Here is a 21,474-nt window from a genome sequence, read left to right on the forward strand (position 1 = left end):
ATGAAGCATTACTAAAGGATTTACCATTTCGTGCTTTCCTATTTCCTTTAGGAAAATTAAACATATGAGTATTGGGAATTGGAAAATCTAATAATAATGAATAGAATTTTGCTGGAACGGGATATAAGACTTCTTTTATATACACATATCGAAAAAAAAGATGTGTCTTTGTCCAGGAATTAGAGGATGATTATTGTCAGGTCACGATATACTTAGGAAATAAAATATGTAATATTTATGTTGATAATAATCCAGAATTGGTATGGAAAGAAGTTGCAATTTTACAACAATATGAAGGAAAAGAATTGTTTGGGCTGGAAAATAACAAAATACAACAATTGGTTTTGTCAACACCTAGTTGTACATTAGAAAAATGGAATGATGATGACGTGATGAGAAGTATTCACATCATCTTAGACGACATATTCCAGCAATTATCAACTGGCAATTGTTATTTAATGATTGGCGTTCTGAAACATCTACTATAATAGAACTGCAAACACAATTTAAAAAATTATATCCATTTAATCACAATATCAATGATCGAGAGTTACGTGCATGGAAATCAATGTTGAAAAATGTGGGATGTACAAAAATTACTCCCTTTACTAAGAAACAATCAGAAGTTAGTAAATTGATAAGAATAATTGAATAATTAATTAATATTAACTAATATTTGTTTATTTTAAAGTGTGAGTTTTGGTCTAGATCTTCCGTTCCAACTGTTGATCAAAAAAATCTGATGATGCTATATAAGCAAAGATTTATTAATCCAATACCAGTTCATTTTCGAGATTTTTTGGGATTCATTTCGGGAGGCAGTAAATATTAACAAAAATGGGTATGATGGAAAAACTCATATTTTATCTATCATTGCTAAAAAATTTCCTTACGAGGAAATTAAAAGTAATTTGAATGTAAGTAATTTGCGCTTTTGACTGGTTTTTTGATTATCAATAATTACTAATGTAAATTTTTTTAGGTATCAAATGATGCAATTCATTATGCACGAAATCATGCTCTCATACATGGTGCTGGTAGTCAAATTTGGAATAAACCTGTAATAACACGTGAAAAATTATCAAATGAGATGCAAGAACAATAACAGGCTTTTTTAATGGATAAAGCACATGTCGTAATGAGTTCATATAAAACAGATGCAGCAACTAATGAACCTGTGCATTATCTTAAGCAAACAAAAACAGCACTTTGGAAAAAATATCATGAACAATATCCAGATGGAATTCAACGAACAACATTTTTTACCAAGCTGGAAGGAAATAATATATTTATCGTGAAAATTTGGGTGGTTTGTGTTTAACCTGTCAAAAATATGGATATGAAATTTTTTCAGATCTTATTGAATACATTAACAAGTATATTACACAATCTTATATACAGGTATTTATTTTGATTTATTAGTAATTTAGTAAATTTAAATACGAAATACTAAATTATTAGTAAAACTAAACTTTCCTTTTTAACATTAGAAACAACTAATAGTACGCTGTGAAAATCTGAAAAGATTTTTAAAATGTGATTATGAATAACATTTTCATGTAACTTCAAATGGCAAGACTTCCCGTTTACTTTATGCTTTTAACCAATGCACAGAATCTCACACATTAACATGTAATGAATGTCAAGAATTCTTCAACTTTTTCGCTGATATTAAAACTCATAGTAATGAAACAAATTATAATGATCTTCTTATCTTGCACATCAAACAAGAAAAGTTTATTTGAACGCCCAATTTAATGCCAATTTGTTAGCATTAGATGAAAAGACTGCTCTTTTTCTAGTTGATTACAAGATAAAAAGTTGGTCATTGCACTCTATTTTAGTATATACAACAATACCCACTTCAACCAAACTTCAAGTACAAGCATTTGACCATTGGTCTCCAGATACCTGACAAGATTCTTGGTTTATGGCCACTTCACTTCACGCTGTTCTTGAAACATTAGACTCACGACCAGAATCTGTTATTATAATGTCTGATAATGGTGGTCATTACCACAACGCGAATTAATGATGATTATGGCTTTTTGGCCAAAATGGTATAATGTAAAGGTTAAGAAATGGGTTTTTCTTGAAGCTGGTGAAGCTAAAACGGCTATAGACTCTCATCATGCACAGGTAAATTAATATCCAATTATATGTAATTTTGTAATATATACACTAAGCTAATTTGGGTTGTTATAACAGATTTCACATGCAATAAATCGTTATGTTCGGTTGGGATTTGATATTCAAACAGGAAAAGATATTGAAAATGCAATTCAAGATATTTGGGGAACTTCTGTAGCTCAGTTGGTACCTAATCGAGATCGTGGTATATTATATAATTATAAAATTAGCATCATGTATTTTTATAATTGTGTAAATTATTACAACACAATATGTAAAATAAATTTTTTTTCATTATTAATTACATCTATCATTTTATTACAAAATTGTAATAAATGATATTACCAATAAAGGGAGTGGAAGTAATACGTTGCCAGGCAATTCAAATTGGTTTGAATGGCAATGGCCAACCTCTGGAGATTTTGAGGGATGTATATTGGCACAGTCTATACCCAATCTTGGACCTTGGACTACATTTACTCCTACACAATTAGAAAAATTACAAAAGCGTGAAATTGAAAAACCTAATCCAAATATATCCACCCCTACTATTTCAAATTCTAATTGGGAAATTCCACCTCCTAATTCAGAACGTATGTATCATGGAAATTATTTTGATTCTTTACCGATTGCTTCACAAAATTTCCCATTTGCACTTTTTCACCTTCAATTTTGTCAGTTTTATTCTTTTCATATTCTTTCTTGCAATAGGATAGTATTAGTAATTAATGAGATACTACTGTAATAGATATTCAGTTCTTGTAAAAAAATTACAATCTAGAGGAATAGAATTGAATGGAAAGGAAATAAAGAAGAATTAGTAATTAATCTAGAAAAAGAATTAAATAAAAAAGTAGAACGCAAAAAATTGGGGAAGATTAATTAGCAATGATTAATGCTTTCGTTCAAAGTTTTTGATATTTGAATTATATAACATATATTATATAGAACCAGAAAGATGTTAGTAGATGTAACAAACAGCCAAACTATATGATGGTATGTTTTACACTCAATTTATTATACCAAAGATAATGAACATTTACTTACCTATTTGTTTATTCGTTATTTAGTGATGTCAAGGAAGTATATCCACTGCAAATCGGCTGGGCTCTAAAGGAGAACCAAAAATTCGGTAAAAAGGAAGCAGGAAAAAGGATGACAAATCAAGTGAGAGCACTATTAGAAGGATATTTTATGGCAGGTAATGCAGATAAAAGTAACCGTTATACCGCTCAAGATATGCAACGTGAGTTGGAAAAGTGTGCACAGGAAGGTGAAATTGATAAAGACAACGTTCCAAAAGTTACCACAATTCAAAATTAGATATCAAAAACTACCAGAGAGCATCGTGAAAAGGCTGCAACTAGAGTTTTGAATTATAATAATTTGTAAAATTAGGAATAATAATAAAGATATTGCCTTAAAAGGTCATTCGTTACTAACAATTAAAAAACATAAAATTTGCAAAAAATGAAATAATAATAGGTTTATTGAGTAGTGTATAACGTCTTTTGTGTCATAACAACCAGTGCGCATGTAACACCCTAATTTTTGTTATTATGATTGATATAATAAAAATTGTGGCACAGCTTACTTATTGAATATTTAGTATATATATATATATTAAAATCGGTTAAATTAATTTTAATTGGTTAAAATTGATGATTTTTAAATTGTAATTCCGGCCAAAATTTTCTTAATTCTGGCCAAATCCATAATTCCGGCATAAATTTAATTAAATTTAGAAAAATACATGTCAAATGTAACATTATATTTATATAATATAACACTTTAATTTAAAAAGCAAAATAAACTTATTGATCATTTCTACAGATTTATTAAAAAAAAATTCATTACTCAAACTGAGTTTTCAAGTTGGATCTTCATTTGAAATTAATGTTTTTTTATATTACAAATAAAAGAAAATAAAGTTTTGAAAATCTATACCATTACGTAAAACATCAATAGCTTCACGAATATCAAACGAAAATTAACAACTTTCAATATACAATTAGTTTCGACCCACTGAACAATTCTCACTTAATGCACAAAGGCGATTCTCTTATAACCAAAGTACCTAAATTACGCTCTGAATGTATTAAATGAATAGATAATAAATGAACGTTAATATTTCCATAAGTACTGATTAAAAACTTATGAAAATTGAAATACATATGGAATCGACCTCATTGAACAATTATCACTTAATACACGAAGGTGATTATCTTATGACCAAAGTGTCTAAATTACGTTCTGAAGTAACTGATTGTGTGCAAAAAATTGAAATTAATTGTGTTATGAATAACATCAGTAGCTTCATAAATATTGGCTAACATTTCGTATAAATTGAAATTCAAGTAGTTTCGACCTCGCTGAACAATTTTCACTTAATAAACAAAGGCGATTTGCTTATGAATAAAGTGCCTAAATACGCTCTGAAATTACTAAACGGAAAAAATAACAAATTTAAAGTTAGCATTGTTATAAAAATACAAATAACTTAACAAACTATTAAATGAAATTTAATGAAAATTAAGTTGCAAGTAGTTTTGATATCGCTGAACAATTTTTACTTAATATATAAAGGTGATATGTTTATGTCAAAATTGCTAAAACTACTACTTTAAAAAAAATTTGCGTACTTAAGAAATAATATAAAATTTTGATTTTTTAAAGTTTATGCAAAATCTGTTTGAATAACCAATATTGGAAGCTTAGAAAAACTTTCTTTTCTCGCAAAATTACATATATTTCTGTTGTTAAAACTACATTTTTCTTCTTACCTTTAAAAGGATCTCAAAAAAAGTGTGTTTTTTAAAATAAACTTCATGTATATGTAAGAAAAAAAAAAATATTAGTAAAACGAAAAACTAATTTAAGAAACTGATAGAGCACATGATAATCTATTAAATTACTTTATTTGGTATGGTGTTGTATATTATAATTGATGATTAATTGTTAAATGATGTAATTCAATTATGGTTACACAAAATTTTATTATTATAAAATTGATCTACATGTTACATGCGCGGTGACTGATAATAAATCATAAAATGAATAATTTATAACCGGCAATTAAGAAAGTTCATAATAGTTTTTTCCCAAGAATCTGCCATCACCACTAGGGATGGGGATCAGTTCGTTGGCTTTATTTCAGTTCTTCGTCAGTTCCCGCTTCAGTTCTCATTAAAGTAAAATATGAGCTACATGCGTCAAATTTAAGACGCATGATTAGGAAAATTTTGATTGGTCATCAAACGATGGTTGGTCCGTGATCATCATAATTTTGATGACAATTCGATTTGGAGTGGTTCCTTCGAACTGGTTCAGAGCCAATTCCGGTTTGATTTTTAGAACAGTTTCCAGAGTAGTATAGAAATGCCAGTTCTGGCTCACTTTCCTCGGAGTCCAATCCTGGTTACCTTTTTCTTGCTATCCCCTTGTTGCTCTCCCACCGGCTGTGGGTCCAATCCTGACAACCTTTTTTTTGCTATTCCCGTTGCTCTCCCACCGGCTGTGGGTCCAATCCTGGTCACCTTTTTACATTTTTCACCTACTTATATCACCTTTTTTATATTTTTACCTACTTATATCCTACTTATCTCATAATCTAATTCACTTATATCCTACTTATTTCATAATCTAAATCGTTTATTAATATTTTCACCTACTTACCTCCAACCGAACAAGAAATAGGATTTCAAAGCCAACAGAGCCAAAAAAGGTAAGGAAATATTAACCCATCCAGGAAACCAGCCATGGAGTCAATAGAGCGGAATAGCAAGACAAGCAATTTCCCTTATACCGAGAAAAAATGTAATTGAATAAAAGGTAGGTACCAAGTAACTATACAGATAAATAGTACATAACATGGTATATACCGCAGAAAAGTTAGCAACAATCTTCGGCTGCACAGTCTCCGATCTTATGGCTATCAATAGGGAGATCCTAAAAAGCCAACAAAACCCGCACGCAGTATCAGTAATCCCTGAACTTGTAGGCCATATCCTGGAATACATTCCAAGTAGAAATTTCAGGACACATCTTCTAGAAGTCAGCCCAATCTGGAGAGCTGAAGCTGAACGAGTACCCTGAAAGCGGCATAAAAAAGCCGAGGAGGCATACGACAGGGCAGTAGAAAAGAAGGAAAAAGCAAATGATGCTCTTGGCCAATCATTGGAGGAGGAGGGTATCCTCCGTGAACTTGAATGGGAGGCATATCAAAAGGCTTGTAAAGAGAGAACAAATGCCGCAGTAGAGCATATTATGGTAAAAGAAGCTATTCGCCGTTGTAGCTTACAACTATAAGTTACTTAAGGATAGAGAATACATCGGGACGAGGATGTGCTCAGTGAAGCGGATAAAAATCCCGATGACTCAGATGGTGAGGAATAGTTTAGGAAGACAGTACTAATCTGTCTCCCTCTTTTTTTTACCCTCATATGGTAGGCAGACAATTAATTTTATTTTCAGAAAAAATCTAATTGAATAAAAGAGGAGTATAAAAAGTTTACAAGATGTCAACACATCAAGCAAGAAGTGTCCAACACAGACAAGTCACCCGATCAGTTATAGCTGAACTCAAGCAGGTACCTGTCAAATCCATCTCATATCCCCACTCAAATGCAAAATTGCAGGAATATGAGGATGAGATCTGCCAAATCTGTGAAGCACAAGCGGTGGTAACCAATGAAGAGATAACCCGCATAATGCAAATCGATCCAGACCCACATTATGAGGTAGTCTTTGAACGTCGTGATCAGGTACGTATAGGAAAGGAGTTAACAGACTCAAACTTTACGGCCGATATTGCTATAGGAACACCTGGAGAGCATGACTATTCTTCATTTTTCACAGCACACAGTCAAACAATCCAAAATATTCTTCAGGATGAACGAAATCGATTGGGGTCAATAAAGGTAAGAATTGGAATATTTGCTACAATAAGACGTTTAGATTCTTACCTTGAGGGATTATTCGGAGATGGCAACTTTAGTGAAGATGATGGAGTAGAGTATATCTACAGATATAACATACCATTTAAAACTCGCAATATGCCAATCCTACCATCAACAGATATTAATGGTACATTTAACTTTGCATTAGCAAGAATCATGCAGAAAGTAGAAGACTATGTAAATTACGGATCAGGTTGGGAATTCTATCGTGTAGAAAAAATATTTATAGAAATCTCGCAATTCCAACCACCCACAGGAGCAGGACATATACCACTCCCAAAAGATCTTGCCACGAAAAAGGGAGTAGTAAATCCAGCTAATGATGATGACAAATGCTTCCAGTGGGCAATCCTAGCAGCATTACATCCAGTAGAAAAGAATGCAGAAAGAATTTCCAAGTATAAGGAGTATGTAAATGAGTTAGACTTTGAAGATATCGAATTTCCAGTACAAGCTGATGAGGTAATTCTAAGAAGATTTGAGCGACAGAACCCAACTATTGCCTCTGCATCTGTGAATGGCGTGACCACCGCCTATGTCCAATATATGTTACCGATAGGGATGATGCAGAGGGCCGTAAAATAATAGATTTAGTACTTATCAGTAACGGGGAAAAGCAGCACTATTGCTGGATTAAGAATATGAGCCGTTTAGTAAATAAACGTACAAAAAATGGACATGCAATATTTGTCTGCTGATGGTGTATCTCCCACTTCACACATCAACAAGAAATCCATGACAAACATGTAGCAATATGTCGAGGATTAAAGAAAACCCCACAAGCAGACCGAATGCCATCAGTAAAGAAAGGAAATGATATATATGAATTCAAGAACTGGAAACGCCGCATGCAAGTCCCATATTACTTTGTTGCAGACTTTGAAGCCCTAGTAATGGACATACCACCCACAGATGAAGACAAAGATAAGAAAACCAAGAAAGTACAAGAGCAAATCCCCTGCTCATACTCGTATATTAAGGTAAGATATGATGGTGTAAGTGAATCACAGAAGATATTTACAGGAGAAAATGCAGCACAGAAATTTGTAATCAAAATGCTAAATGAGGCTGAAGCAATCCGTAATGAATTCAGAAACCCAATGGAAATGATACCGTTAACAACCCAAGAGCAAGTAAGTTATAATAATGCAATAAACTGCTGGATATGTCGCAACCTCTTAGATGGAAATAAAGTAAGAAACCACTGCCATATTACAGGAAGGTATCGAGGTGCAGCACATAGAGGATGTAATCTTGACTTATCCATAAAACCTCGTGAAATGCATATCCCAGTAATCTTTCACAATTTATCAGGATATGATGGACACATAATTATGCAAGGAATTGGTGCAATGGAATGTGAGGATGATATTGATCCTATCCCTTATAACATGGAAAAGTATATGGCATTCAAGTTAGGTTCCCTCCGATTTATAGACAGCTTACAATTCATGAAATCAAGTCTCGACAAATTAGCATCCAACCTAGGCGCAGAAAAATGTAGAGCACAAGAATGTAGTAATCCACAACACTTATGGCGAATTGATGCAGGTAGATGCTTTGCACATCCTGAAAACTTTAAGATAACACGAAGTCAAATACCACCTGAATTACTCGAGATTTATCTTAAGAAAGGTGTTTACCCGTATGAATACATGGATGACTGGAAAAAGTTCGAGAAAACTAGTTTACCACCTAAAGGAGCATTCTATAGCAAACTTAATGAAACCCACATTAGTGATAAAGAATACGAATATGCACAGTATGTATGGGAAAAAGCAGGATGTAAAACAATGCAAGATTATCATTACATTTATCTCAAAACTGACGTCCTCCTACTAGCCGATATATTTCAGAATTTCCAAGAAATGGCCTTGAAAAAATATGGGTTAGATCCTCTCTGGTATTATTCAACACCAGGCTTTGCATGGGATGCACTATTCTTCATGACAGGGCAAAGATTGGATCTTATAACTGACCAGGATATGTACATGATGGTAGAACAAGGATTACGTGGTGGAATCTCTATGGTAAGTAAACGATATGCTCGTGCAAATAACCCAGATATGGGAGAAGGTAAATGGACTGCAGAAAAGCCCAAGTCATCTATCCTATACTTAGATGCAAATAACCTATATGGATGGGCCATGTTGCAATACTTACCTACAGGTAACTTCCACTGGGTAAAGGAGGAAAACGAGTTATTTAACATTCAAAAACAAATAGAGAGTAATAAAATACCAGACGATTCTTCTGAGGGATATATCCTTAAAGTCAAACTGGAGTACCCTCAAGCCCTCCATTCACAACACACAGATTACCCCCTTGCACCAGAATGAATGAAGGTTAAGAAGGAATGGCTTAGTAAAAAGCAGCAGGAAATAATAGCATGTTCAGAACAACGATATACACCCACGGATAAGCTCATCCCTAACCTATTTGATAAGGATGAATATGTAGTTCATTATAGAAATCTCCAGTATTATGTTAGCCAGGGCTTAGTAATCAAGAAGGTCTATGAAGCTATAAAATTCGAGCAGGCTCCATGGATGAAACCATATATAGAATTTAACACCGCCGAACGTGCTAAGGCTAAGAATGATTTTGAGAAGGACTTCTATAAACTCATGAATAAACTGTCGCAATCATGGTCAAAATTTGCAAAATCAGGTCAATAATTTGAATCAACAGATTCTAGCATTACAAAATAACCCTCCGATAATACAACAACTGATAATGGCAGGATATGCACCTAAAAAATTTAGAGGAGCATCTGGTGAAGATCCAGAACTTTGGCTTCAAGAATTCAGGCAATGGTGTGAGTCTGCTGGACTTGATCCTGCTGCTAATGCTAGAACTCGTGTTAGGATTCATGGGGTCTTTGAGACTTTACTTGAAGATGATGCTAGAGATTGGTATGAAACACATATCAAAGGAAAAAATTGGGAATGTGTAAATCTTCTGGATAATCTTGGTGTAGCTAACCTTGGTGCTGTTAATGGTATGAATAATGGTGCTATAGTAGGTGTAGCTGCAAATCAATTTCGTGGAGGGGCTGGTGTATTACATGGACAAGCAGCTGCAGTTAATACTATTACTGGTGCTAATTTTATACCTGATCATACTGTATAGGATGAAGATTGGTCAATAGCCGAGGGTCGTCCTACTGATATAGCTGTTAATAATCCTAATGCTAATAATGGAGGTACAATTGTGGCTTCTGGAATACGTATTGGACAATTAATATATCGTTTTAAGCATTACTTCCCTACTATAACATCTGAAAAGTCTAAGCTTGCATTTAATGCTATTGTTCAGAGTAGTGATACTGTAAGCCGATTCTATTCTAAATTACGAAGAATGGTTAGACTTGCATATCCAACTCTTCCAGAGGTAAATCAGAATGAATTAGTATGGCAACAGTTCTTAAATGGTCTTTCTAGTGAAAATAAGTTGGATGCGCGATGTATTGGTTTAGAAAATTCAGTTGCATCTATTCTGAATAAATTGGAAGAAGTTGAGAAATACAGGACAGATATGCCACCTACTCCTATAGTTACATATCAGGGTCCAACTTTAGCGGATATTGAGAATCTTATAAATTCTAAAATTCCTATGACTACGGCTAGATCATCTGCAGTACCAGTACCATCTTCTAGTCCATTTTCAAGTCCTCAAAATGATACATCATTTCAGAGATTACTTGCTTTAGCATATAAATTAGGTCTTCCAAGAGATATCGATATAAGTAAAGTAACCCTTAGTGATCTTGAAATATTTATTGATACAGAACTTAATAAAAATTTACCATCTGACCATATTTACCGTGGTAATCAGGTATTTGGTATAAATTCAGGTACACGCAAACCAAAGAAATCAAAGAAATGCTCAAGTTGTGGAAAATCTGGTCATACTAAGAGTTCCTGTCCAAAATCTAAGAAGAGAAAGAGGAAAACAAATTATGCACATGACTCCTCTGATTCCTCTAACTCTTCTGACGCTTCTGACTCCTCTGACTCCTCTGATAGTGATTCAGACTCTGGACATGCCTGCTATGGATTAAAAAAAAAGCCTACAGAAAGGAAACGTGTAGATAAAAAGCCTACTGATAAGAAAAAATCACAACTTGAAAGGCAGCGTATTATTTTTGAGGTTTTTATACAACTCTTAAAGCTTCTGGTTCAATCCTTCGTTAATGCTGTACCAAAAGAGACTGTTATATCTGCTTACAATGCTCTGAATGCTGAATTCATTAATTATAAAGAACCAGTACTCAGTCAGCTTAAAGGAGAACCCTCGATAAAAACACGTGAAAAAGTTTGGGATAATGTTAAGGACCTTTTCACATCTATCCTTCATCCTATGATTTCGGTTGTAACTAATAGTATGGCTGCAAATTTAATCCGTAAAAATGATGATGTTATATGTAATAATGACTTATGGTCTTCTATAGCAGGTATTGGAATTGTTAACCGCAAGTCTGCTAGTGATGTAGTCACTATTAAGACTAAAGTAGTCGCACCTGAGAGTGAAAAATCTTTAGTTATTCCTACGACAATTTTTGATACTGGTTTTGATAGTTCTCTGATATCTAACAATATTGTAAAGTGCCTAAATCTTGACGTTGATAGAAGTAATGCTCCTGACCTTAGTGGTGTTGCGACAAAATCTGATACTATTGGAACAGTATATGGTCTTGGTATCCTTGTATATGATTGGGAGAACTCTAAAAAAATCGAAGATGACTTCATGGTTGTTAAGAGTGATAAGGACTTTTTATTGCTAGGTGTACCTTGGATTGATCATGCTAATGTCATTCTAGATTTCCAAAATCGGCAACTGACCATCCCTCTATCATCACGTAAGAAATTACCATTCCAATTTCTCTACATAAACGGAAAACTAACGTGACTTCCTTGCAAATGGATACTATTGACTTAAAAAAAATTCACACTCTCGAGGAAGATTAACCTGTCATCTATGTGGAGCAAATTTTGATTTTCTCTCTAAGTTAAAGCGTCATCTTGCTAGGAAAAATCCATGTGTTTCCCAAACTTCTGCAGCAGTGGCAGGCAGTGACAGGGCAGTGCCCAAATTTTTTCGGAAGTGGCGGGCAGTAACAGGGCAGTGCCCAAATTTTTGGCAGTGATTAGCCTTTACAAATATTACATTTGCCATGTTACTCTGATTTCTAGGTCTTTACGGGTTTCTATGAGTTTTTCAATGGCATTTCTATTTTTAAAATATCGACTATATCTGATATCTATCATTTGAAGGTTTGGTAATATATGCAGAATTTCACTTAGCAAATCTCTAACGTCACCTTTTCCACCATAGTATTGATAATCTATTATGCTAAGTTCCTGGATATTGGGGCAAGCTTGTAGCATTTTTACAATACAGATAGGCCATAATAATACTCCATTCATATTAAGCTTTCTGATATATTTTCCACATACTGTCCCTGGTTTTGTGAGATGTTTGTACATTTGGAACTCCTTAATATTATAGCGGTTATAAAGGTCTGTTTCACCCCATAGGAGAGAGTTTGCTACTACAGCCCATTTTCGACACACTAATGCATAATTGCAAAGATAATGCCAACGGTAGTAAGTACCTTCATATGAAGTTTTGAATATCTTTTCTAAAAGTTCGAAAGGTAAGCTATTGTTTGTCATGGTATCTCATATGAGATATTGATGAAGAAGTTTTATTTAATTAGATTTTTTCTTAGGATAAAATAATTTGAACATTTCTTTTCTATCAATAGAAAAAACCAGACATGCTTACTTTTAGTGAACTTACTCCATCTCTTACTGTTACTGAATTTAAGATCAATGTTGAAGGGCTTGATTACACCGTGCTTGGTCATAAGCTTGAACCTACTAAGGATGTTATTGCCATTAATAGCAACTTTATTCATAAAGCTTTTGAGGGTTATGAACAGTACTTGTCTAAACCAAAAGGTGAGAGACGATGCAGAAGAAGTACACCTGACAATCCATTAAATAGACGGCGACGTACTGGGGATGGTAGCACTTTTAATGCTTGCATTGAGTTTGTTATCATTTTAGCTGATTCTGTACATACCATTCGTTATTTTCCTAGATCTGGTAGTATACAAGTTTTCGGGTCTTTTGATCCTGTTGCTATCTTCTTACGTTACCTTTCTGAATGTTCCCTACCTGAGTTTTCTTCTGTAGAACTTGTGGGTGGAAATAAGGCTCTCCTGTGTAATTACAAATTTGTGATTAATATCAGGAGTAATAAGTTTATTCATCTTTCTACCTTAGCATATGCTTTAGAATCTGTAGATGGTATTCGTGAGATTCTCCCCTTTCCGATAAAGTATATTAAGAATGATGCGGGTGATATTCATTCTAAAATTGTTATAGTCTTCACATCAAAGATTTGGGTACATATCTGGCCTAAATCTGGTAAGGTTAATATATTTGGCACTAAGACTGAATTGGCTGCTGATATGATTTATAAGTTCTTACAGAAGTTGTTTTCTAATCCGAATGATTTTGGGGATTTTATTTGTGATGTACCTATTCCAGATTGTGAGAGGTAAAAAATGGTTTCACTGGGAACTAGAAACCCTCTATTTGTAAAATCCAGCAATCACATTCCTGGCTTCTTGTTGGCATAAGACATTCGTCACATAGAGTTATAGCCAACTCATTTTTTAGTCTATCCAGCTGACTCTCGGTGGTCGGTGCAAGATTCTGATAGTATTCATTGAATTCATTCTGCTCTACTTCATCTATGTCTTCATCTGTGTCTTCATCTCCTTTAATATGGTAGATGCTGAATTCATTTCTATATTCATCATTAGGATTCGTGAATATTCTTTGTATATTGTAATCTATAATGTTGAATGTTGTAGGTTTCTTTTTTGATAATATTTCTACTAAGTCTAATAATGCATATACTAATTCTTTATCCTCTGAGAAGTTCTTAATGATATCTGAAAATCTTTCATATATTGCCATCTCATCTGGTAGAATAGAATATCTTATTCGTGATAAAAGTGATGGATGTATCCATATATCATCACCTTCTAACATCTCATCAAATATTTCTACTAGCTCTTCTAATCCAGATACTAACATACTTTCTTTGCTAAATTCGGAATCTAAAGCTTTTAAATATGCTATATCTAAATACCACATTATTTCCTTTACCCATTCTTCTATGTTGAGTTCAAACTGGCCTAGTATACGTCTTAGTGATGGTCTGTATTGTGACATCTTGTAAACCTTTTATATATGAATCTTTTATTCAATTACATTTTTTCTCGGTATAAGGGAAATTGCTTACCTTGCTATTCCGCTCTATTGACTCCATGGCTGGTTTCCTGGATGGGTTAATATTTCCTTACCTTTTTTGGCTCCGTTGGCTTTGAAATCCTATTTCTTGTTCGGTTGGAGGTAAGTAGGTGAAAATATTAATAAATGATTTAGATTATGAAATAAGTAGGATATAAGTGAATTAGATTATGAGATAAGTAGGATATAAGTAGGTAAAAATATAAAAAAGGTGATATAAGTAGGTGAAAAATATAAAAAGGTGACCAGGATTGGACCCACAGCCGGTGGGAGAGCAACGGGGATAGCAAAAAAAAGGTTGTCAGGATTGGACCCACAGCCGGTGGGAGAGCAACAAGGGGATAGCAAAAAAAAGGTAACCAGGATTGGACTCCGAGGAAAGTGAGCCAGAACTGGCATTTCTATACTACTTCCCAGAGTGTTTTAAGTTCAGAATCTGCTAATATTAGAATCGGTTCAGAACCGCTCTGTTTGGAACTTCCCCATCTCTAATCACCACAAAGACAAGTTATTTTTTTATTTTTATTGGATAGGAAATTAATAATTCATTTGAAAGCTGTGGTTTTTCTGCTATAAAATATTGCGTAACATTTTCATTTTGTTACACTAAATGCAGTGATATCTTCTTTACAGAAACTTTAAGTTTTCAAGTGATATCATTTTGATATCATTTTGATATCATTTCAATATCGATTCAATATCGATATGATATCGAAATAAAGTATTATCACTTAATCAATATCGAAATGATATCGAAATGATAATAGAAATGATATCGAAACAACATCTTTAAGTTTAATTTAAAAATGTCATTTCGATATCATTTTAATTATCATTTTGATATCATTTTGATATTGATTTAATATCGAAATGATATTAAAGTGATAATACTTTATTTCGATATCGTATCGATATTGAATCGATATTGAAATGATATCAAAATGATATCGAAATGATACCGTTAAGATAAACTTAACAATATCGATTCTATATTAATTAAAAATGGTAAGTTTCTGTAAAGTTATCCACAAAAATGCCGATTAAATGAATTTTGTTAAGTGATTTACAAAATTTCACCCCATTTTTAAATAGTAATTTTCACTGATTTATAGCCAGATCTCGAATTAAACTTATTATAGAGTGATGCGAATTTTGTCATACTGATTTATAAATAAATACACAATATTTTTTTTTTATCGCAATAATTGCCAAAAAATGTTATTGCGCTTTTCAAAATTGTGCTACCCCCTGCAGATCATCTAATTAAAAAGATTATGAGATTATGATTACAGGACGATTACTGGACAAAAACTGGACAATTTTGTCCGGTAATTGTCCTGTAATTGTCCTATAATCATCCTATAATCGTCCTATAATCATAATCACTCGGTAATTGTCCAGTAATTGTCCAGTAATTGTCCAGTAATTGTCCTGTAATCATAATCATCAAGTAATTACAACGTATACAGAATTCTGAAAACTGCGATAATATATTTACAGAAATATTCTATATAAAACATTAAAATCTATAAAATATGAATATATTGAGGTTTAGGATATGAAAGAGAAATATTATTTTAAGTATAAAAAAAAAGCCGATTTTCATGTTCCATAATCTCTCGAATAGCTGAAGTTTTATTTTAAAACTTTCCACCATTCTTAAGAGTTTTACGAAAAAAATAAGAAACATGATTATGATTTTTCTTTTCGACACCACTGCATGAAAAAGAATTTAATCCCCACCTTTGATGTTTAAGCATAAATTCCCAAATATGCGACACTAAGACATGAATATAAGGAGTTAAATCTGAGGATCGGTAAAGTCCTTGTACTAAAATAATATTAGTCTCAGGATTCACCACAGTTTTTTTTAAAAATAACTCATACCATTCTTTTGCTTTTAAGCGAAAATAGTGTGGATTTGTTTCTCTTTCTCCCAAAAGGTCATACAATTCAGCAAATCCATTCCATAAGCTTCTAATTAATGCAGCATGTTCTGGATCAAAAAGCTTAGCCAAATTAAATTTTCGAAGAACACAAAGCTTATCATTTCCCATCAGGGAAGTATAACACCAATTATCAGTATCACGAATCTTCCAAAATTCAAAACAGATTTTTAAGGTTTCCATCTCTTTAATTATAATATTTCGTGTTATATCATTAAATAATCCCTCATTTTTGATTTCTTGTAGCACTAATTCCCATAAACGATCAGTAATATGCAACATAATATGGAGTTTATCTGGCACATAATGGTCAAGTGGAATCATATTAAAAAGTGGAGGTGAGTGATGACCTGGATATGCTTTTGGATTTTCATTCAAAATACTCATTTTTTTACTAATTATCCATTCAGTTTGCCTATCTCCACGTTGATTCTTAGCTATCTCACACCATGGACAAAAATAATTGGAGTTTGCCGCGTTAAAACCCAAGCAGGTGGCAAGAAACTTCCAATCAGAGCTAAAATAAAGCTTAAAGTTCCAAACTATATTATCAATGACTATTCCAATACTACTCAGCTCTTGCAATTCTCGAATAAGAGTATCTGCTGCAATTTTTAAGGTTGAATAATTTTCAATTCCTGGAAAAAGAACAACTGTATAATGGTAATTTGACTCAAAAAGTTTTGCTGAATCATCTAATAAGGCTACAGTGATCATAACGTGTTTTACCTTTTGTCCAACGTTACGACCATCACCAGAGATACGAAGATGAATAATTGGCGATGCTGGATCTAATTTTTCATTTTGAATATATGCTGGTACTATATATTTAAGAATTTTTTTAATACTCCGATATGCACCTTTACCAATTGCACTGTTAACTTGCTCAACAATTATCAGATCAGTTATATCAGGTTCTTCTGAAAAATCAGGTGTAATAGTAGGAGTTAAGTCAACAAAATTAATTGGTATTAATTGTTCCATGTGTGCATCAATCTCTTAATGAGTTTGAGAAACAGCATACTCCCGAAGTAATTTTGATTCCATAGCTGCAAAATAGCGATATGCATCCCGTGGAACATTTTCTACATCTTGTATACAAATCACTGATTGCAATTTTTGTTTTATTTTGTACAGTAAATTCCAATGTCTTTAAGACAACGCAGTCTTTAGGATTGTAGTAATTTTGAATAGAATTTTTAAAGTTTATTTATGCACATTTTGCAAGACCTTTAGCATGTCTGATTTGTGTAGTTTTACTTGATTCATCATGTAGTTTTAATGCCCATAGTTTGCTTTTGCGATTTCTATCAATACATTTTAATTGAAGTCCATAGAGATGAACTCCAGAAACTGCAGTTTTCTTATTTGGAGTTATTATCTGATAAAATAATTACATATTAAATCATTTTCTTTGCGAGCTTATACAAAAAATAAAAATATAATTGAATTAAAACTTACATTATGTAATTCAACGGAAGCATCAAATGTAGATTGAACTGAAACAACTTGGTGCTGAAAATTATTTCCAAAACAAATTAAGTAATGTGGATTACCTTCTATATACATTGAATAGTTTGACAGTTATTAGACCAGCCCCAGGTAGTTTTAATAATATAATTGTCAGGCACAGGAAAATAATTAAGCGCTTCTGTAAACTTCAATTGTGCAACTGGTGGGTAGACACCTTCTTGAATAACAGTATAGTTAAATTTCTGGTCATCATAACATATTATTTCAGGTGAAGCAGGATAGTTTTCCTGCTCATAAGGTCTTTGTTTAGAATTTGACATTGAAATACAGTAAAACGCATAAAATAAAAAAGTTGATGTTAAAAAATTGTGCAACAGATCGCTTTAGTACTATGAATAACAGAAAATCTGAAAAATACTGCATAGTAACTTTTGGTGACGCTAAATGTGTCAGATGATTGACCATCATTATTATTGGCTATAAAAATTTGGGGTTATCTCAAAAATTTAGGGTTACGGTATAGATTAGCGCATATGTAGTTTATGATATTTCATATATCTCATATATCTGAATTCCGCAGAAAATATTAGTAAAGTTAAAACATTAGAAAAATCCTATCAAGTTGTCGGTTAAGCACTGATATAAGTATCAGATTTTCTGAATTTATTCTCATTTACCTTTTTCCAGTTCATTAAATTTTGGACTACTGATCTAGAAGGTATAATATCCATACAATAATTCCTTGCAAGTTGGATATTTTGTGAAAAAAAACAAAAAGAGAAGTTTTAAGCTATCATTTATAATATTTCAGATACTATAACAATAGATTCCTTATAGGTAAACTGTAAATTAACTGACTTTTTAATGCAGTATGAAGTAAAATAAAACCTTAGAAATGCTGCAATCTTTATTTGAAAAAAGGAATTAAAATAGTGTTGACACTTTATTCCTAATTTAAAGAAATCACCAAAAAAAGCTAATGACTAATTTAGTAGAAAATCTGGTAATATAGATCCTAATTAGTCTAAGAAGGATCACAAGTTCTCAAATTTATTCAAAATTAAAGATAAGTTAAAGGATCCTGAATCATGCAAATAAGAAGATTTTAAGGAAAATTTTTACATTTTTAGACTCAGTCTAAGGTATTAGTCTTTGATTAAGTCTGGTCTGTCTGTGTACCAGAACCAATAAGTTCTAGGACTTTAACCGGACTGTAACAGACCTTTCCCACCCTAATTAAATGACACAAATGATATGTCATTTGAAATTATGTCATATGAAAACAGGGCAGACATACTTTATATCACTTGCTGACCATTTGCTGATCATATAGTAATTTGACTTTAAAGCTTCAGCTGAAACCACAGAAGTTAGACCAAAACTTGAAACTTTTATAGGTTATAGCTTAACTGTTTTAAAACTAATAGCTGAAGTAATCTGAACTAATTTTAGGTAATCCACGAGTTATGGCCAAATTAATACTTGCAATTATATTGATTTAATTTATATAATAAATATAAATTTTCAAATCATTTCTTAATTGAACATGGTTTAAATAAAAATTATTTTGGTTTTATACATTGTGGAATTTGCAAGAAAAATAGCCCAAATGGATTGAATCAAGTGATAATTAGGTCACGTGATATAACAGGTTAAAACAAATTAGAAAAGTGAAAGAAAAATTAACGCGAAAGATAATGCACAAGAAACAAGAAAGATGAAAACAAGAAAGGTGAAAGAAAGTATATTGGAAAGAAAGAACAGTTATTTTAATCGTTAATGGGAATATATTTTGATATAATAACAGGTTTATCAAGTTTATTAATAGGAATAATTAGGAAAAGTAATTATAAGTTGGAAACAATTGATAATTGTTTGATTATTTTCTTTACGATAGGATATTTCTTTATAATGTAATATTTATTGAAAGAAAAGATAAAAAAAAAGAAAAGATAATACAAAAAAAAGCATATTAAAAAGATAGCATATTAAAAAGATAGCATATTAAAAAGATAACACATAAAATAGAAAGAACATAAAAGATAGCATGTAAAAGATAGCATATTAGAAAGATAGCACATATTAGAATAGAAAGTATAAAAAAGTTTGTATAAAATAGGAGCAGAATTCACAGTTCAGAATAACTCAATTTAATTATTTGTTAATAAAGTATATATAATATTAATAAAAGGTAATAAGTTGATTAGGTTTGCCCTAAACTTAAATTAATATTCGCTTAATTAATTTTAATTGAATAAAATGATAATTATATGATGAATAAAATATACACTTAAATTATTGAAGTTTTGAAGTCAAAATAAATAGAATACTTCGTAGCGAGAGCTATCGAAGTTTGAAATTAAAGTAAAAATGGATAAAATTTGAGGATAATTTAGAGAAGTTAATTTATTTTATATCGTTTGATGTTTTGTATTACTAACGTGATTTATTTTATGTAAACCAAGAATGTTGTTGCTTGATTATTATATTATTTGTTGTTTAAATTTGTTTGTTCGTTCTTTTATTCATTCGTTCATCCATGAGAATGCTAATTCGATGTGGCAACTTTTTATATTGATGAAAGAGGGAATCAGGGGATCTCAGCAATAATGTGATAATATGAAAATGTCCACCCTGTTTCATGTAAACTGTAATGCTAGCCAAAATTATTTAGTATAATAAATCTTTATTATTTAATAAAAGAAAAATTACTTAATCACAAATTTATAATTTATTATTAAAATATATTAACTGGAGCTTCTAAAGTCTCATTAAACAAATCAAGTAACTTCCATTTAGCTAATAAATTATCTGCTGAATGAATACTTTGTCTACCTACTTCAAATTTATATGTTTCTTCGCCTATAACTTCTGTATTATCTATATTAATTTCTGCATTAACCATTTTAATCCAATTTTCAATTATTTTAGTCCATTGTTCAGAATTAATATTATCACTATTATTAGTTTTTTCAAAAGTATCATTAACATTACATTCATCAATAACAGAAGTTTCTTCTAGTTCTTCAGTATCACTATCATTAAAAGCATTAAATGTGAACTCATTATCATTCTTGGATTGGTTCAGCAATATGTAATCGTTTATATTGCTGTTCAGAAATTTCTATATCATCACGTTTTTTTTTACAAAATATATCACTTCGCAATTGAACTATAGCCAAAACTTTCTTATACTACAAAATAAAAAATATATAATCTTTTGTTAATTTGATTTTGCATAATATAAATTTTGGTAAAATATACTTATATAGTACATGTAATTTATTTTGGCAGGTTGAATGTAAAAAACCCATATTTGACTAAAGACATTCCCATTAATGCAGATTCCAAAAAGATATAAAGCTAATTTTGAGAGTTCAGGTGCAATCAATAATATTTTCTTCAAACTGATTATAAGTTTTAGAAAAATCACACGTTGATATGATAAATAATTACGAAGGATTCTTTTTGGTGTTTCATTAAACCATGCTTGATAGTAATATATAAGCCCATTGTCCAAAATGCATATAAGAAATATTTTTAGCAGAAGAATTAATGAAGAACAATTGAAAGTAATAGTAATGGCTGTTCCTACTGTTTCCAGCATGACTTTCTCTTTATCAAAGGGTAAAGTCT

At 31.8% G+C, this 21,474-nt stretch overlaps 6 protein-coding genes across 6 annotated transcripts; 2 read left to right on the forward strand and 4 right to left on the reverse strand.

The window, feature by feature from the left end:
* Positions 1–1,117: 1,117 nt before the first annotated feature.
* On the forward strand, positions 1,118–1,321 carry OCT59_010073 (uncharacterized protein; the record flags this gene model as incomplete). The annotated part of the gene is made up of 1 exon (XM_066132790.1): positions 1,118–1,321. One exon carries the CDS (start codon positions 1,118–1,120, stop codon positions 1,319–1,321), a length of 204 nt encoding a protein of 67 aa, XP_066000402.1.
* A 713-nt stretch (positions 1,322–2,034) lies between these two features.
* OCT59_010074 (uncharacterized protein) lies at positions 2,035–3,453 on the forward strand (the record flags this gene model as incomplete). Its single annotated transcript, XM_066132791.1, has 4 exons — positions 2,035–2,139; positions 2,209–2,335; positions 2,484–2,871; positions 3,201–3,453. The coding sequence occupies 4 exons, from the start codon at positions 2,035–2,037 to the stop codon at positions 3,451–3,453; spliced, it is 873 nt and encodes a 290-aa protein (XP_066000403.1).
* Positions 3,454–13,681: 10,228 nt separating this feature from the next.
* Positions 13,682–14,341, reverse strand: OCT59_010075 (uncharacterized protein; the record flags this gene model as incomplete). Its single annotated transcript, XM_066132792.1, has 1 exon — positions 13,682–14,341. The coding sequence occupies one exon, from the start codon at positions 14,339–14,341 to the stop codon at positions 13,682–13,684; it is 660 nt and encodes a 219-aa protein (XP_066000404.1).
* A 1,718-nt stretch (positions 14,342–16,059) lies between these two features.
* On the reverse strand, positions 16,060–17,349 carry OCT59_010076 (uncharacterized protein; the record flags this gene model as incomplete). Its single annotated transcript, XM_025310243.2, has 1 exon — positions 16,060–17,349. One exon carries the CDS (start codon positions 17,347–17,349, stop codon positions 16,060–16,062), a length of 1,290 nt encoding a protein of 429 aa, XP_025184489.2.
* A 226-nt stretch (positions 17,350–17,575) lies between these two features.
* OCT59_010077 (uncharacterized protein) lies at positions 17,576–18,158 on the reverse strand (the record flags this gene model as incomplete). Its single annotated transcript, XM_066132793.1, has 3 exons — positions 17,576–17,746; positions 17,827–17,864; positions 17,933–18,158. 3 exons carry the CDS (start codon positions 18,156–18,158, stop codon positions 17,576–17,578), a joined length of 435 nt encoding a protein of 144 aa, XP_066000405.1.
* A 2,417-nt stretch (positions 18,159–20,575) lies between these two features.
* Positions 20,576–21,445, reverse strand: OCT59_010078 (uncharacterized protein; the record flags this gene model as incomplete). The annotated part of the gene is made up of 2 exons (XM_066132794.1): positions 20,576–20,962; positions 21,149–21,445. The coding sequence occupies 2 exons, from the start codon at positions 21,443–21,445 to the stop codon at positions 20,576–20,578; spliced, it is 684 nt and encodes a 227-aa protein (XP_066000406.1).
* Positions 21,446–21,474: the final 29 nt, after the last annotated feature.

The sequence above is a fragment of the Rhizophagus irregularis genome, chromosome 18 (assembly GCF_026210795.1).
Source record: "Rhizophagus irregularis chromosome 18, complete sequence".
Taxonomy (NCBI): domain Eukaryota; kingdom Fungi; phylum Glomeromycota; class Glomeromycetes; order Glomerales; family Glomeraceae; genus Rhizophagus; species Rhizophagus irregularis.